General features: G+C 37.1%; 3 protein-coding genes across 5 annotated transcripts; 2 read left to right on the forward strand and 1 right to left on the reverse strand.

Annotated features, from left to right (window-relative positions):
• The first annotated feature begins 1,140 nt into the window (after positions 1-1,140).
• Positions 1,141-8,118, forward strand: LOC118055410 (potassium transporter 6-like). Its single transcript, XM_035067311.2, has 8 exons — positions 1,141-1,374; positions 1,472-1,967; positions 2,072-2,125; positions 2,995-3,255; positions 3,368-3,420; positions 5,307-5,430; positions 5,654-5,908; positions 6,730-8,118. Exons 1-8 carry the CDS (start codon positions 1,336-1,338, stop codon positions 7,788-7,790), a joined length of 2,343 nt encoding a protein of 780 aa, XP_034923202.1. The 5' UTR covers positions 1,141-1,335; the 3' UTR covers positions 7,791-8,118.
• Positions 8,119-8,944: 826 nt separating this feature from the next.
• LOC118055427 (uncharacterized) lies at positions 8,945-12,420 on the forward strand. Of its 3 annotated transcripts, none has more exons than XM_035067342.2 (10): positions 8,945-9,369; positions 9,443-9,550; positions 9,805-9,887; positions 9,991-10,124; positions 10,532-10,581; positions 10,687-10,779; positions 11,386-11,477; positions 11,630-11,794; positions 11,976-12,020; positions 12,212-12,420. In XM_035067342.2, the coding sequence occupies exons 1-9, from the start codon at positions 9,059-9,061 to the stop codon at positions 11,987-11,989; spliced, it is 1,050 nt and encodes a 349-aa protein (XP_034923233.1). In that variant the 5' UTR covers positions 8,945-9,058; the 3' UTR covers positions 11,990-12,020; positions 12,212-12,420. The 3 variants fall into 3 exon arrangements, with proteins under 3 accessions (XP_034923233.1, XP_034923249.1, XP_034923242.1); XM_035067358.2 differs by having other exon boundaries at positions 8,953-9,369; positions 11,688-11,794; XM_035067351.2 differs by lacking the exon at positions 12,212-12,420 and having other exon boundaries at positions 8,953-9,369; positions 11,688-11,794; positions 11,976-12,165.
• Positions 12,421-13,250: 830 nt separating this feature from the next.
• LOC118055418 (uncharacterized) lies at positions 13,251-17,067 on the reverse strand. Its single transcript, XM_035067323.2, has 7 exons — positions 16,685-17,067; positions 16,526-16,606; positions 16,253-16,429; positions 15,288-15,458; positions 14,917-15,126; positions 14,749-14,837; positions 13,251-14,187 (listed from the first exon to the last, which is right to left on the reverse strand). Exons 1-7 carry the CDS (start codon positions 16,779-16,781, stop codon positions 13,519-13,521), a joined length of 1,494 nt encoding a protein of 497 aa, XP_034923214.1. The 5' UTR covers positions 16,782-17,067; the 3' UTR covers positions 13,251-13,518.
• Between the last annotated feature and the right edge of the window lie 337 nt (positions 17,068-17,404).

A 17,404-nucleotide genomic window follows, 5' to 3' on the forward strand; every position in this document is an offset into this window, starting at 1 on the left:
TTTTTATTTTTTTAAAATTTATTTTTAATATCAGTGTATTAAAATGATCTAAAAATACAAAAAATATATTATTTTAAAGTAAAGAAAAAATAAAAAAAAATTTCTTTTAAAAATATGTTTAAAACATAAAAACAAATAAAAAAAATTAATGGTGTTTGTCATGGTGGTTGGGTCGCAATTTTGAAATGGCTACTACTTTTCTTCTATTAAAAACCATTTGGTTTTTTATAAAAATAACAGGGAAAATACTCTTTATAAAGCGAAGGGTCATTTATATTGTTTTAAAAAAATGATGTTAAAAAATCTAAATCCTGAACCATACCGAGTTCATAAAGATCTTAACAAAAACAATCCTAGTTGAAAGCGAAGACATCTACCTACAATGTTGATTTTTCTTCACCAGCTATTTGTTGAATTAAAAAAAAATTATTTCAACATGTTTCATGTCAAACACTAGCTCCAACACGAGTTACATAAAGCAAGGCGAGAGAGATGGAAAGGATAGAAGCCATGATCGGAGTTCTCAGTCAAAAGATGCCGAAGGCTGCATTATGTGGGCTCAGTTGGAGACTTCTTTCCTTCTATCTTGTCATAAATCATTTTTAGAGTTTTCAATACAGGATTTATAAATAAAATAGGCAAATTATTACTTGGTCTCTTGATTCTGAACATGTTTATACCTTAGTTCTTCATATTTAAAAAAATACAACTTAGTCCCTTACCTTAGCTCTTTATTTTCTCTAAGTCCCCATGATGCTGGTTTGCTCTGAGAAAATAGTCAGCAAAAGAATAAAGAGACTAAGCTATAGTTACTATAAAAATACAGGGACGAAATAAAAAAGTGATTTACCGTAGAGACACACTCTTGGACTTTGGAAACAAAAAAAAAAATCTTCACCAGTCACCACCTGATTTTTTATTTTTTTTAAAGGAGTGACACCATTACCTAATTTCTGTCTCTCTCAAAACTCTCTGTCTGTCTTAAAAGAACGCACGCAACGCTACAATTTGATTTTAGCTTTACTTGTTTTTTTTTTTTTTTTTTTTTTTTTTTTTTGATTAACCACTTTCGACTCGGGCCCTGAAGTTGTGTCCTGTAGTCGTGGTTGCTCAACTGCTGTCTACTTTGACTGTATTCAGCGCTAGTGCTCTGCTCAACTAATTAAATTAAAACTGAATTAGACCCATGTATCTATCCATCTTTACCCCCCTCAATGCATGCTTCTGATTTAAAAAAAAAATAGTGGTACTCCTCCATTTTTATTAGTTTTGCCAAAATGGGTCATCGTCAAATGGAATATTTCAACCTCTGAGAGCTCCCCTCCCAGTCCCATCATGGATCTGGAAACTGGGATTTCTCAAAACCATGTCAAGGTAAGTTCTTTTTTAGTATTATTAACCTTTGTTGCTGAAGAAGAATCATATGAATATATATCTGTTTTTCTTTTTCCTTTCTTGGGGTGTGTTTCAGAGAGAATCATGGAAGACAGTATTAACTTTGGCATATCAAAGTCTAGGAGTTGTGTATGGAGATTTAAGTACTTCGCCGCTATATGTATACAAGAGCACGTTTGCTGACGATATTCAACATTCTGAGACAAATGAAGAGATTTATGGTGTCCTGTCTTTTGTTTTTTGGACTCTCACTTTGATCCCTTTGTTAAAATACGTGTTTATAGTGCTAAAAGCTGATGATAATGGCGAAGGAGGCACTTTTGCTCTCTACTCCTTGCTCTGTCGGCATGCCCGAGTCAACTCACTCCCCAATTGCCAGGTGGCTGATGAAGAGCTTTACGAGTACAAGAAGGATGCTGCAGCTACTGGTTTGACACCAAAAACTACTTTTGGTTCTAGATTGAAATCTACTCTTGAGAAACACAGGGTTTTGCAGAGGTTCTTACTTTTGCTGGCTTTGATTGGGACTTGTATGGTCATTGGTGATGGTGTCCTAACCCCTGCTCTTTCTGGTAATCATCACTTATTAGATCTCTTCCAGCTTGTAAATGTTTTATTTTTGCTTTTTAGGCTCTAATTGAATTACCTGTGCGATCATCGGGTACCATAAATACAGTTTTCTCCGCGGTTTCTGGCCTTGAGCTTTCCATGTCAAGAGAGCATCACAAATGTAAGATACCTGCCGCTTCTTTTGTCGTTTTCTGTTTCGGAATTCCAATGTCCCTTTTCGATTTATACAACTCCATTCTCTGTAGTATATTAATTATGGCCGACTGGCTTTAGGGCTAAGGTTATTGCTTTAGCTTTCTCAGCGTGTTTCTTCTAGAAATTTCTTTCCATTCGAATAACTTTTGGTTGGAATTTTAATGTCATGGCAAGCAATTCAGAGCTCATAATGCGTCCTGCTGTCTTGACAATTTTCATTATTCTTTAGAACTTCTGGAACTTGCTTATATTCATGTCTGGTATGCATCTTGTTTTTCAAAAAGAACTGTATTATGGAGCTGGTGATGCTACTTTCTCAATTATGCAAAATTGTGGCCAATTAGCATGCTAAACTAGCATTTTTCCGGTACAACTCTAGTTAGATACTCGAAAAGAAGTGATGTGAAATGATGTGCTTGATTTGAAAAGTTTCTGCAGTTTAGATGCTCAATAAGAAAAAAATAACGATGTTGAAACATTCAAATTGTAACTGCAAAAATTAAAAAGTACTAAAAATGTGATTATCCTATAGAAAATGACTACCATAATTTCCAAGTTTGAAAAGGAGTCCCTTTCATTTTTAAACACCTGTGACAAGATGGATGTTATATTTCAATAATCTTCTGGTTGGGGGGTGGCAGGGGTTCGCTTCCATGTGATGAACAAAAACTATGGAATTGATTCCAAATTTATGCTTCAATTACTCCCATTGTTAGTGCACGAGGCTACTTCTTTTTTGTATTCATACTGCTATTATCATTGGTGGCATGGCATACTGTGAATGTCATGCCTCTTACTGTGGCATTGCCTGCTGAAAAATCAATAATTTTGCAGATGTGGAAGTTCCAGTTGCATGTATCATACTCATTGGCTTGTTTGCCCTTCAGCATTATGGCACCCACAGGATTGGATTCTTGTTTGCACCGGTGGTTCTAACGTGGCTTCTGTGCATCAGTGCCATTGGGATATATAATATCATACACTGGAATCCTCATGTTTATCAGGCTCTATCACCTTACTACATGTACAAGTTTTTGAGGAAAACTCAACGAGGAGGTTGGATGTCCTTGGGCGGGATTTTGTTGTGCATAACAGGTGATTATTGGATTGACTGTTTCTTTTAGGCCATATACAAGCAAAGAGTTAGCATCTTTTGCTAACCAACCTCTTATTTTCTCGTTCTTGTTTATTCTTTTTCAAAAAAAAGGCTCAGAAGCTATGTTTGCTGATCTTGGACACTTTTCTCAATTGTCAATCCAGGTATATATACTTTAAAAACTCTGTTCTACTTAAATGAGGTTTTCTGTCCTCGATTAAGTTGGCGTGCCTGTCACAATAATAGTTGGTAGATGTGCTACTTTTATGTTTGTATCAGTCACTGTTATAGAGCAGCGTGTAGATTAATGTGTTTTGAGCTTTGTGAGTTCATATCATGATACCTTACAAGGTTTCTGATCCTGCAAGTACCAATTCGTAGCATCCCTCTAGGTTTATGAGATTTTGGATGTTCAAGACCTGATGGTCATGTCCTTTTCTCATTAATGTATATCTGCTTATGTTATGGATTACTTTCAAACAGCTTTTGCTGCTTCTTTAACAGAAAATGAATCTTTCATCGGATGCAATCTTAATATCATGGTGTATGCCAAATTTTCTTCGTAGTATTTTTCATTTACTTCTTGAAATGTTTCCTGGAAGACTAAATTGTTCCCATGTTGACCCAGCCAAGAAATGGGGCCTATTTTGATTTGACTTTCAATTCTATATATTTTGTTATTCCTCACAGACATGAGATATTTAGGAATACATCTTATTTAGGGATCCTTTAGGAATTGAGGTTATTTAAGAACTGGAATATTAATAGTGTTTTGTATTTTTTTCTTCTTCTCTTATTTGAATTTCAATTTGCTATTTAGCTTAGAACAATTAAGGCTTTTTTAGTGCCTATAGAAGGGGTTCTATGTAATTGAAAGGCCTTTGATAATATAATCATGAATATTTTGGTTTGGTTTGGGACTGGCCTAAAGTACTCTTCTTCTATTCTTTTCTCCATATGCTATTTTCTTCTTCTTCTTTATTTCTTTCTTGCTATAGTAACCTTGGTTAGTATTCACACCTACAGTAAAAATCCTAATTTCCCTCTAAATCCTGAATCTTCTGTCCCAGCTATCACGAGACACCTGCAGGACACGTCTTACATTATCCTACACCAGTTTGCTATCAAAGCTAAAGTAATTTATTCTCTGTCCTCTTATCCAAGTTTCTTTCTTGGGTACCATCTTCCAAGTTATCATGATGGTTATATATGCCCAACTCTCCTAAAAGTTTCAGACATTTCAAGAAGAATTTGAAGTCGTAAAAGACAAGGTTAAAACAATGAAATCAATGAGATAACAAAATTGGCAAAGCTGGATGAGATAAAGCAGCATTCTACAAGCTCTTGGCTGCAACTGTTGGCGATTATCCAGGGCTGGAAAGGTCTAAAGCAGGCTCGATTTCTACATGAATGCAACCAGCGAGTAGTTTTACTCAACCTTCTTCATTGCCCATGAAAATAACATTGTTTTGCCTCATTTACAGGAGTTGCAAACTGAATTTTATGTTTTTATTTCATATTTATTTTTGAACAATTAGGGCTTTTGGTGCCCATGGAAGGAACACCTATTCTTTGTAATTGCAAGTGACTACTGGAATTATGAGTATTTTAGTTTAGTTTGGGGTTGCAATCTAGAGTATTCTTTTTTCTCTTTTCTCGAAGCTCTTTCTTCTTCTTCTTCTCTTCCTCCTAAATTCTTCCTGCAAAGGTTCTTATCATATCCATAATGACATTCCAGTTTCTTCTAAACATTTTTCTAATATACTTTATTTCGCACATGCCAAACTCTAGCAATCTTGTATGACACCATACTAATTTTCCCTACTCATACTGTTTTGGTAAGATACATAAGAATATTTTTCTTTCATAATGTCAGGAGAAGCACTCATAGTCTTGTCACCCAGCATAGCGTATCAACTTAAAAACTATTCCCGTTCAAAATATAATATGCAAATAAATTACTGTAAAAGTAAAATAATCTATTTAAGGTTAAATGACATGAGATTTCATGAGTCCATGCCTTATTCTAAAAGTCATTCATTTCCTGCAGATAGCTTTCACCTCGTTGGTTTATCCATCCTTGATTCTTGCATATATGGGACAAGCTGCTTACCTATCTCAACATCATGCCATTGATAGTGATTACAGCATTGGATTTTACGTATCTGTTCCAGGTAGGTGCCTTTAAGATGTCTTCATGAAGGTATCTGTTCCAGGTAGGTGTCTTTAAGATGTCTTCATGAAGGTTATTATTAAGAAGTTTTCTGAGTCAATTTTCTAAATAATATCAAGTGGCCATTTTGTTTTTTTGGAAACTTTTTTTGGGACAAATAGCATCATTCTTTGGATATTATGCAAGTTTTGACTGACCAGAAGTACGCAACATTATTTTTCCAGGTAAATTACGATGGCCAGTTTTAGTTATAGCCATCCTTGCTGCAGTAGTTGGAAGCCAAGCCATCATCACTGGAACATTCTCAATAATCAAACAGTGCTCTGCTCTGAGCTGCTTCCCTAGAGTCAAAATAGTTCACACATCATCCAAAATCCATGGTCAGATCTACATCCCAGAGATAAACTGGACTTTGATGCTGCTGTGCTTGGCTGTTACTGTTGGTTTCAGGGACACAACACGTATGGGTAATGCCTCAGGTATGACTCTTTGCAGTGTTGAACTCTAGTGTATGATCTCTTGCTATGCATAGAAATCTAACGTGTGTTTTACTTGTTCATTAAATATCTATTGTGCTGTGAGTACTCTAGGTTCTAGCCTCAGCTTGAAGCATGTTATTCAAAGAATTATAAATGGATAGCATAGGTACTTGCTGTGAGTACTCTAGGTTTTGCCATGAGATTGTCCTGATGAACACAGCCATCTCTCTATAAATTCCAATTATTTCTTTTATATGATAATTTACGAGTAATATCAACTGAGAGAATTGAATTTTCCAAATCTAAGTACACAAGTTATTAATGATTAGACTATCCACCAGCCAATTCATGGTACTTGTAATTTGTGCTAAGAATGCTGCATTGAGCAGGAAGCCCCTTATCTTACATTTAAGCATGCCAAAGATCATTAAACTCTAGCATCATAATGATAGGGCCATTACATGAAAGTCAATAGACTATTCTGTTTGCACAAGGACCTATTCAAGTGTATGTATGCAGATGCATGGTTGGTGCAGTACTGTAACGAGCATTTGCAGAGAAAGAGAAGCTGGATTTATCTATTTGGACTTTTGAGTAAAAAAAATTAATGAAACCTTAATATCATTAGAAAGAACTTGCCTAGATTTAGTTTGGTAAAATGGTAGAACTTGGGGTATCATGCAAATAAATTCCAAGATGTGGATTCACTGTTACTTGGTTGTTATGAAATCTCTCATAATGCTTCTTGAGAAATAAGTGTGCTTGAAAGCGTTGACTGAAATTTCAGTACTGCTTCTAACACCTTGCTCATTTTGGAACAGGTTTGGCGGTTATAACCGTCATGCTGGTTACTACATGCCTGATGTCTCTAGTTATCGTCTTATGCTGGCACAAGAATGTCTTCTTTGCACTATGCTTTGTGTGCTTTTTTGGCACAATTGAAGCTCTTTACTTCTCAGCTTCCCTAATAAAGTTCTTGGAAGGGGCCTGGGTTCCTGTTGCCCTCTCATTCATCTTCCTGATCGTTATGTGTGTGTGGCACTATGGCACACTCAAAACATACGAATTTGATGTCCAAAACAAGGTCTCCATTAATTGGCTACTTAGCTTGGGTCCTAGCCTCGGTATTGTGCGTGTCCGAGGAATTGGCCTCATACACACGGAGCTAGTTTCTGGAATCCCGGCAATCTTCTCCCACTTTGTTACCAACCTTCCAGCATTCCACCAAGTCCTAGTCTTTCTCTGCATCAAATCTGTCCCTGTTCCACATGTTAGAGCCAAGGAACGGTTTCTAATAGGGTACATTGGCCCAAGAGAATACAGGTTGTATAGGTGCATCGTGCGATATGGATATCGTGATGTTCACAAGGATGACATGGAGTTTGAGAAGGATCTTGTATGCAGCATAGCAGAGTTTATACGCTCAGGGAATCATGAACCCAATGGTACGAAGGCTGACTTGGAGAGTGAAGATGGCAAAATGACAGTAGTTGGAACATGCTGTACTCGTACAGATGGAATCCAATTGAGGGAGGATGATGTTGACAACATAGAGTCAGCTGGCACCTCAGAGTTGAGGGAGATAAGGTCGCCACCTGTGATTCAACCTAGGAAAAGAGTAAGGTTTAGGCTACCAGACAGCCCGAAGATCAACAGAGCTGCCAGGGAGGAGTTGCAGGAACTTATGGAAGCTAGAGAAGCTGGGATTGCTTACATACTGGGGCATTCCTATGTGAGGGCCAAACAAGGATCTAGCATGCTGAAGAAGCTTGTAATAAATTATGGGTACGGGTTTTTGAGGCGAAACAGCAGGGCACCTGCCTCTACACTAAGTGCACCTCATGCATCTACTCTGCAGGTGGGGATGGTATACCATGTTTAACTCTTTTTGTTATACGTACAGGATATAAACTGGTCATGTACATTTTGTAGTAGATCATTAAAAAAAAAAAAAAAAACCTCATACATTTTTTTTAACAACGTGGTTGATGATGAAGCTCTTGCTCGTGAGCAGTTTAGCACTTAGCAGTTTTCTAATCAAGGACAGTTGGCCTTGCTCGAGTCTGTCCATAAAATAATGGGTTTCCGAATCACCGAAGGTGGCATGACCACCTGAGGCCAAAGCTGAGTGCGTTGGCACCCTCTAATTCTTCCTTTTTTGTATGGTCTCCTTCCCTTTTTTCTATGTCATCTCCGTTTCTTCTTTTTTATTTTCTTCCAGATCATGTTCCAAAAACGAAAAAAAATTGAAGTCATTACAGGTTATCACTGTACTTGGATGGCTATCCCTGCAGCCAGCCACTTCATAAAATCTTTAATAAAATGAAGATTTGGTGAGTTGCTGAAATGTCGCTGTACTTTTTGGGATACAAGCTTAATTATTCTCATGCATAATATTTAAATAAAATTATCATGTTGTCCACACTTTGCGTTTTAAAAAAAATCAATTTTATACCTTGGTAGTGATATTGTATCCTCCAATATTATTGAAAGAAAGGGAAAAATAGAGTTTATAGGCATAAAGAATAGAGATTCTTTTTCTAACGAAAACATTTTAGAATGAAAAGAGAAATGCTAGAAAAGGCTTGGTAAACACTAGTTTCTGCTTATTAGTCTTAATAATTTGTCTATTTATTTTTATATTTTTAAAATATTTTTTAAAAATGAAAAATTTTATTTTTTATTTTAAATTAATTAGTTTTTAGTGTCTTCATATTATTTTAATATGTTGATGTAAAAAATAATTTAAAAATAATATTTTAATATATTTATAAAAAAAAATTAAAAGAATAATCATTATCAAACTTTTAAATGCTTAAAAAAAGAATGAACATAGGCTACAGCAGTGGGGAGTAAATTTTTTATAATAATAGACATTTTAATACATTTTAAATTTTAACTTCACCTGATCCGATTTTTTACTGGGTATTTAGTAGTGTATTAATAATTATTTTTTAAAATATTTTTTATTAAAAAACATATTAAAATAATATATTAATATACTTATTTTTGAAATAAATAAAACAAAATTGAAGACACTGACAGTTTAAACAGGACTGTTGATGCCATCATATCATCTTATCCTCCTGCACCGGAGTCAAAAGGCGGGGGTATCGTGTGTCCGCTCAAGTCTCTAGTGAAAACAAAACAATGGTTTTTTCTTCTTCTACTACAGTAGTCTCATCATCATTGTCATGCCTTGCTCAATCTTCACTCTACTGTCTGTCGGATTTCCCAATTCTAGTCAAACGGACCGGTTCTTCCCTTCTTTCCTGCAGACAGAAAGTAGTTCTGCTGAGGCCAAAGCGACGTCAGTTAGCTTCTTCAATTTGTGCTGGAAAGGAATCCAAAGCCAAAGTTGAAGCGCAGGATAAGGGATTGGAATGGCCAATAATCAAGCGATGGGACGTGCCTTGGCCATGGCAAACGATTTCCTTAACCTCACTTGCCTGTGGAATAAGGTTTCTCTTACTTTTTACTATTACTTTCATCTGTGCAGTTTTTTATTTTTAGCTTCTGATTTTCGGCAGGCAGCTTTATTCTGACAGGTTTGGTTGAGGCAACGGCTATACCATATTTAGGAATTAAGATTGAAGAGCTAAGTTTAGACGAGAAAGCGGAGATACTGCTTTTGGACCAAAGGTACACTAATTTCATTTTAATCTCTTGGTTTTTGTGACTAAGTTCATCTCTCTGGTCTTTTCCTGTAAGAGGTTGGCTATCCAATTCTTTCGGATGGCTTAGGAATAAGGATGTAGCATGCCCCCTTTAACCATCACCACACCAATTCCAAATTTATAATATTGAATATTGATCGCTTGTAATAAACAATATAAAAATGTCCACTACATTTGTTAATTTGTTTTGGCTTTTTTCTTATTATTTTGTTTTGGTAGCTTTGCAACTGCCGTTGTGCTTGGAGTTCTTTATGGTATCCTCAACACCTTCCAACCTCTTCCTGAAGATGTGTTTCGCTATGGTACTGATCAATCTCCTACTGTGATAACTTGCTTTCTGTTTTTAATTTCTATCTGGGTTTTGGGTTTTCTTCTTTAGTTTAATATTGGGCACTGTTGTGTCAGATCTAAAGGAACCTTTCAATCTAGAAAAAGGATGGCTCTTATGGGCTGGTATTGGTCTTGCTAGTGCTCTGCTTGCTGTTGCATTGACCGGAGTTGCTGTGTCTACTTTCAGTGGTGAGACCCCACAGAGAGAGGTCAGGATTAGTTTTTTAGCTTCAACTGTTTTCTTCTTGGGAGTCACCGAAATATATATGCTTCTTTCTGTTGGTGGAGTGAATTGCTAGCTTATGCATAGATTTAGATAGGCCTTTCTTACTATGAATGACTATAAAACGATGCCATACAGATACAGCACGCCTCATAAATGGACTCACTGTGTATCTATATGACTGTGTAATCGGTGGTAATTCTGAAAGAAGTGCCTCTGATTGTTTCATGCATGGTTTTTCTGACTGAAAGAACTAGAGTTAAATGGCCAGGTTTAATGTGCTTAACTTGAATGAAAGAAGTGACTTGGTTGATGTTCTGTTTGGCATATGGTAATGAATATCTAAGCGTTTGTGTGTTTTCTTCTATATTAATTTATATGACATGGTTGCAGACTGATGCTCTTGTTCGACTTCTTCCATTGATTGGATCTTCCAGTATCAGGTATATGGATAACAGATTGTTTGCAATTCTATATGGTTTGATTGTGAACCTGCTAACTGGTAAGGAAGCTTATCTTTATAGCGTGTGCTCTTGCTATCTCTGCAGCACCGCTTGCTTGATTGGCATCACTGGTGTCCTTGCTCCAGTTTTGGAGGAGAATGTCTTTCGAGGATTTTTCATGGTGTCTCTGACAAAGTGGTATTATTCTTTTTCTGATTTCAGAAAATAAGCTGTCCTCTTTCCCTTTTGATAAAGGAACTTATGCTTGTATAAATCACCTTCAGTTGAGAGTTTAAACCAAGTTGCTCAGCGCAGGAGATAAAATTGTGTCCTGCATAACATGTTGCAGTTGAGTTTGAGAATTCAACCAAAAGCAGTGTATACTGATAGAAGTTAATAGTTAGTTGGAGAGAAAATACAGAAAGTGATTCAGGTGTCTGCTACCTATCAGTTGGAGAGCAATCAATATTGAGGGTGAATAGCATAGCCAAATACAACGTTGGTCAAGATTGAGTGCCCATTACCGGTTGGAACAGGCTGACTCAGATTTTTCCAATTTTAGGATCAGTTGACCAAATTGGAATCACTGGAATATTTTTTTACACAAACACAAGGGGGAAATGTGGTTAATTCTTATTATAACCATCGATTTCCATGTAATCAAAATGTGCTTGGACATTTGATCTACAAATTGTGTAATTTGTATTTTTGCATCAAGGATGGTTGGGCTATTTGGATGACCTTTTTTTTTTTTTTTGCATTGGTGATTTATTTTCCAAGTTCATTTCTTTGCTTTTTCTGCAGGGTACCTACACCAGTTTCTGTCCTAATTAGTGCGGCTGTATTCGCATTAGCACATTTAACTCCAGGAGAGTTTCCCCAACTATTTGTGTTAGGTAAGATGTGTAGATTGGTGACTAGATCAAAAGTTTTTGTGAAATGCCCATTCCATGATGAAGCTTTCTTTTTTGAGGTTGATGGTTTGAACTTTCTTGATAACATTTTGATCTTCAGTTATTTGATAATGAACAAACTGGATTTCGTATAGCTAAATTCAAAACATGTACTTTTTTGGAGAAAACAAATCAACTCATTCATCTCTTTAGGGACTGCGCTTGGATTTTCATATGCTCAAACTCGCAACCTTCTAACACCAATCACAATTCATGCTTTCTGGAACTCGGGAGTAGTCCTCATTCTCACCTTGCTTCAGGTATATTGCTTGCTTTCTGATGGTTTCTATTAAGCTTCATGAGAACTCAAATTTAGCTTTCTACAGTTTGGACTCTGAGGGCGGTCAAAAAAGGAGTTTGCTTGGAGTGATAAATATTTGCCCTTTTAAGTTGTTGAATGAAGAAATAAAGCTAACACCGTTTCTGGTTGTTTCTATCCAGCTCCAAGGATATGATATCAAGGAATTGTTGCAGGCAACCTGATAGGTATAAAATTTATCCATCCACTATTCAGCTCTTGCAAGCAAGACCCGTTCCCTTGTGTACCATTTCCATATAGATTTTCATGTTCTTATGCAAGACAGGTCGTATAACAGATGGAAAATGATAGATGTTTGAAATTGATTTGTTAGTCTTAGCTATCAGATCGAGAGAACATGATCTTAACTTTTCTGCAGGATTTTGCAACCTAATTTGGGCATCTTCATCGCTGTCTGTTTTGGATGGATTTTTGCCTAGATCAACACCTGTGGTCTTCTGTGCGTTGTCTGCAGTTAAAGTTGTTTTAACTTGGATGTGTTATTCTACAAAGAGCCACAAAATGTTCATGGAATTTCAAGGTGTTATTTACCGATTACCATATACGAATAATCACATTCGCGCAAAACCTGAAAATGGCATTTTCTTCCATATCAAGCATTACCAAAATTACCATTTCCCTGGCCCCGAGAGGTGTGAAAATACCTTTTCGACGCGACGAGTAGAAAGTCACTCCAGTTCAAAAACCTCGCCGGCCTGAGCAATTACTGAATGATGATGTATCGTGCCCCTTCGACAACCTCGTAGGACCAAATCCGGGATGTCACAGGTCCCGCGAATAGAGGCACGGAACTGTTGATCCCTTGCCTTTATCCCTACGCGGTGACTTCCAGGCCATTCACATCCCAATAGGTGGCTAAAAATGACTCTACTTTCTTAATCTAGTCATATTGAACTAATTGGCCCCTCGACTACTAATTTGGGGAAATTTAAAGCATCCATCAATCTCCTTGAAAAAAGAACGTGATGGTGAGGTTGATCAAGCAGCTGCCAATTGGAGAACGATGCGTGTACATGAATTGCTACCGAAATTAGAAATTAATAACCCAAAATAATTAGTTAATGTACACTTAAGTTATCAAAGCGCATAAGGCTTTCCAAAAATGAACTTTCTAAAGAATACATTATAAAAAAAAATGGATAATAAAAAACCCAGACCGACTCTAGAAATTTCGAAATCCGAGTTTCTTCTTCGTCTGTTTTAGCTACAGAACAGGCGATGCTGGGCCATGGACATGAAGTTGGAGGATTTGGAGTCTAATTGGCTAACAAAAATCGAAACAAATGCTATAAGGTCAAAACGAGAGATGAAAGTGAGACATTTATTTTGATTCCAACAGTTTGGAACATCAAAGTACGCCTTGTTGATATGTAATCACGGCTACTGGGCTGCATAACTCTTCAAAGGCCCTCACCAAATCATTGGCAACCACGCATTTGACACACAGAATCAAAGACAAGCATTTTCATAATTTATCAAAACACCAGGTAATAAATACAACAGGCCTATAATATTTTTACCAGGCCGATTAAACCCTAAAAAGCACTGAGCAGCTCCCAAAAATACTTCATTCTTGAGAATAAATCCCCACACCATGTATAGCCTGAAGCACTCATATCAAGATGGAATTAGGTTATAGCTCCAAAATCTCAGAATGTCACATACTTAATACCCCTTAGCATAATGGAGAGAATTGGTTCGAGAACGAATGTTGTGGTGGTAGTGTTTCGGATCTCCATAATCAATGGGCTTTGTCACCATAGTTTCATACTTCCCATCCTGCTCTTGAACTGCCCCAAATACAATCTCATTGGTTTTCTCATAGCTTTGCTCATAGTAAGTATGTGGTGTAGAGGATTGATACCGATGATGATGCTGCTGCTGCTGCTGCTGCTGTAAATCACCATCCCACCCACTATAGATGGAACGACCTTGCCGCCATTGATGCATCTTCTCCGTATCCTTTGACATGAATGGGTAGGTTTTCCTTGGTGTTGGGGTTCTGGATTCAATTGAAGGAGGCTCGTCTTCATCTGGTATCACAAAGCTGTCTTGTACAGGCCAAGAAGACAATTGCTTCTGATGCTGATACTGCTGCTGCTGCTGCTGGTAGTTTTGATATTGATAGCTTACTGGCTTCTTCCTAAAACTGGGGACTATACCTCCAAAAATTTCCATAACTGAAGCCCCAGTGTTGATGAAAAGCTTGCCAAGTGATCCAAATAGGCCTTCTTCGTGCTTCTCCTGTTCATCTTCGGCAGGGATTAAAGGTGGCCTGATCGATTTGATAGGCTTCTGGTAAGGACTTCCTGTTGCGCTCATTTTCATTGCAACCTGATCAGGAGCACAACAAAGGAGGTTAAACAATTTCTGTCCATTGTGCCCAAGAAGATGATAACCAGGATATGAGAAATGTGACTGAACTACTTTCAGACAAGAGATGGCATTGCCATTTTGGCAGAGAATAACATGAACGAAATAGGATTGCATGGCTAACCTCACTGAAGTGATTTCCAAAAAGAAAATTACTTTTAAATTTCATTTAAGTAGATTATTTCCTCCTGGCAATGCCATGAAGCGTAATTCTGCAAAGGCTTATCCAGTCTAGCCATCCACTCACCAAACAGGGAAAAACTATTAAAAAGTTGACTAAGAAAATAAAATAAACAAACGGGGAAAAAAAACCAACAAAACAAAACAACAGACAAAAGTTAACTAAACAAATAAAATAAATAAAAGAGGAAAAAAGAACAAAACAATAGACGAGTTCAGATGACTCCATGTAGAATAGTCTGTTCAGTGGTTCATTATAAACTATCCCTTTAATTATCCTATGGAATAAGGATGCAAGAAATGACAATTTATTTATTTATTGAAAAATAAGTCAATACTTACATTCTGAGGAGAAACAATCATTCCCACCCTACGTTGCAGCAGTGCTAGCATATAACCAAAGAAGCCAGCTGCTACTAGCACTGCAATTCCTGCAAAGAAGGAATATCACATAAACATCAAAGCATGTTAACAAATAAGAGAAGATAAAATTCGGATGGATCAGTTTACCAAGAGGAAAACCACTGCCATATTGATAAGCACAGTCGTCAAAATGCAGCTGGATCTCCCTGATGGCTCGATTTCCTCTGTCTATAACAAGTAGGGAGCAACTGCTTCCTATGTAAACCACATCAAAATCATTAGAAAAGTTTGCATCTTCACTTGCCCCATCAACATGGCTCCCTCGGCCCCATTTCCCTCCAGCAATTGTTGTAACCCCTGCATGAAGTTTTTTCAACCATATCAGCTACTAGCATCAACAGCCAACATCAGTAACAACCGATATTGATAGTAGTAATTATCAAGCTCCACAATGAAGCTGCGAGAAATTTAAGGTTGCCTTTAAACCCCCTCCCAAACAAAATACTGATAGCATCTACCTGCATCACTTATCTTCCTGATTGCCATATTCATGGTGTCTGCAACATAAATGTTTCCTCTGTCATCTACTGTAAGCCCTTTTGGGTGGTTCATCTTTGCCTCTCTTAACTTCCCATCCACGTGTCCAGAGTATCCTTCATGGGATCCAGCAACCAGCTTAGGTCTGCTGTCTGCAGTTTTCCGGCAATTTCCATTAAAACATCCAAAAAGAAGAGCATGGAAAGTGCCAAGAAACTTCATCCCTATCAAACTAGTTATTGAAAGGTGGGGTTCCGTAAGTAAAATGTCTTCAAACATACAAAAGATGCATATCGGATACAGGCACAAGCTTGACTGAATGGAATTCTCACATTAGGCACGTAGGTACAAGTCATGCAGATGTACATCAGATAAAGAATCGGCTTGCAGGTGTGAGATATGATATCAGCTCTTAAGTTATCGCACCTGGTTTAGGGTCGAGGATATGTAGCAAATGGTTAGGAATGAATGCAACACCATGAAAAGTGAAAATAAGAAAACGAATTTCTTTGTAAATTGCAGCATGCTTAAAGTAGCAATCCATCGCAGTGCACGGTGAGGGGCAGAGGAAAATTTCCTCATAAATGAGTTTGTGCTGGCATCTCTTTCTGGACCTTTTTTTCCCCACTAAAATTGGCATAGCATTTTTCTTTTTAAGATGAAATTGATATAGCATTTGACATTCTGAGAAAACAATGGATGCGATAAATTGAACAAGCGGGTTATCTGCATCTTAAATACAAAACTACTAAATCATGGCCTCGAAGATTTTTTTTAGATTTAATACAAAGTTTAATGGGGAAAAAATGGAGTTTTGAGAAATTAGCTGAATTGTCAAAATAAATAACGCTCAAAACAACTTCATTAAAAAAAAAACAAGGAAAGTGATTCATCGAGACAAGAGCATTCAACCAATATCTCAAGACATCACAAAGAGCCCACTTACAGAGAGACAAGGAAGCAGATATCCTGTAAATGTTACTGTTAGCAGAATCCAAAATCAGAAGCTCTCCGCTGGGCAACACCTGCACGGAGTAAGGCTCAATCCCAAGCTTGCTTCCATCAAACACAGTCTCCACAGTATACCCACTCTCAAACTTCATCATTGGACGACCAGAGATCACTAGCCACGAAAATTTCATAAGCCCGGAACCAGCAAACAAACAGAACATAACAGAACAAAAGGAGCAAAGGTGGTAGTAGAATCAGAGATCCAAACCTGTTTTGGTGGTGGCCTTCAGAGACCACAACCACTTCATGAGAGCAGACACGACATTTGAGAAAAGCCCACCGACAATCTCTACGAGAATAGAGAAATTTAGCTAAAATTTTCAAGACAACAAGCAAAAAACAGATGAAAAAAAAGCAGCTCACTCACTTGCTGGTGAAGTAGTAGTAGGAACTGAAGTGACACCTCCAAAAAACAAGAGCATAATAAAACACAAAACCAGCACATTCTTCCCCATTTCACTCATTGCTTCTATTTTCAATGCGAACTTGAAGATTCAAGCTCTGTGCATTGCAAGAAACCCTAGTTCATATCTGGGTTGTTGTTAAGCAGAAGGTGGGGTTTTTTTTTAACGTTTCTATGAGAAAATAAAAGGAGAAAGCAGCCCCAGAGAAGCGAGGATGGGAAAGGTTAAAGGAGACTAAGAAAAGGATGATTAAAAAAGAGAAGGAAAAAGCGAGGTCACTGCCTCTGTGCCAGGTGGTGCTGGGGTGCTGTGCTACTGATCTCTGCTGAGAGACATTATTTTGAGCTAGAGACGAGCTAGAAAATCATACTTGATTGTTAAGGAGAAATGAGCTTGGTAATCCCTATGCTTTTTTATTCTTGCTAATTTGTCCCTCTTCATGTAATATTTTTAATTCAGCCCCTGTACTGTTCTTCTATCTGTTAATATGGTCCTTTTGTCCATCATCTCCTTAAACATTGTTAATGTGGGCCCTTGATGTTTTAAATATAATAACTTTCTCGTACTTCAGAAATATGAATAAAAAATAATTTCTTACTTCAAATTAGAAAATGACTTTTTTTTCTAGCTAATTTACGTGTTCTATGGCTAAAAGGAATGTTATTTTTGTTCTTCTAATTTTT

This window comes from Populus alba, chromosome 8 (genome assembly GCF_005239225.2).
Source record: "Populus alba chromosome 8, ASM523922v2, whole genome shotgun sequence".
In the NCBI taxonomy this organism is placed as follows: Eukaryota; Viridiplantae; Streptophyta; class Magnoliopsida; order Malpighiales; family Salicaceae; genus Populus; species Populus alba.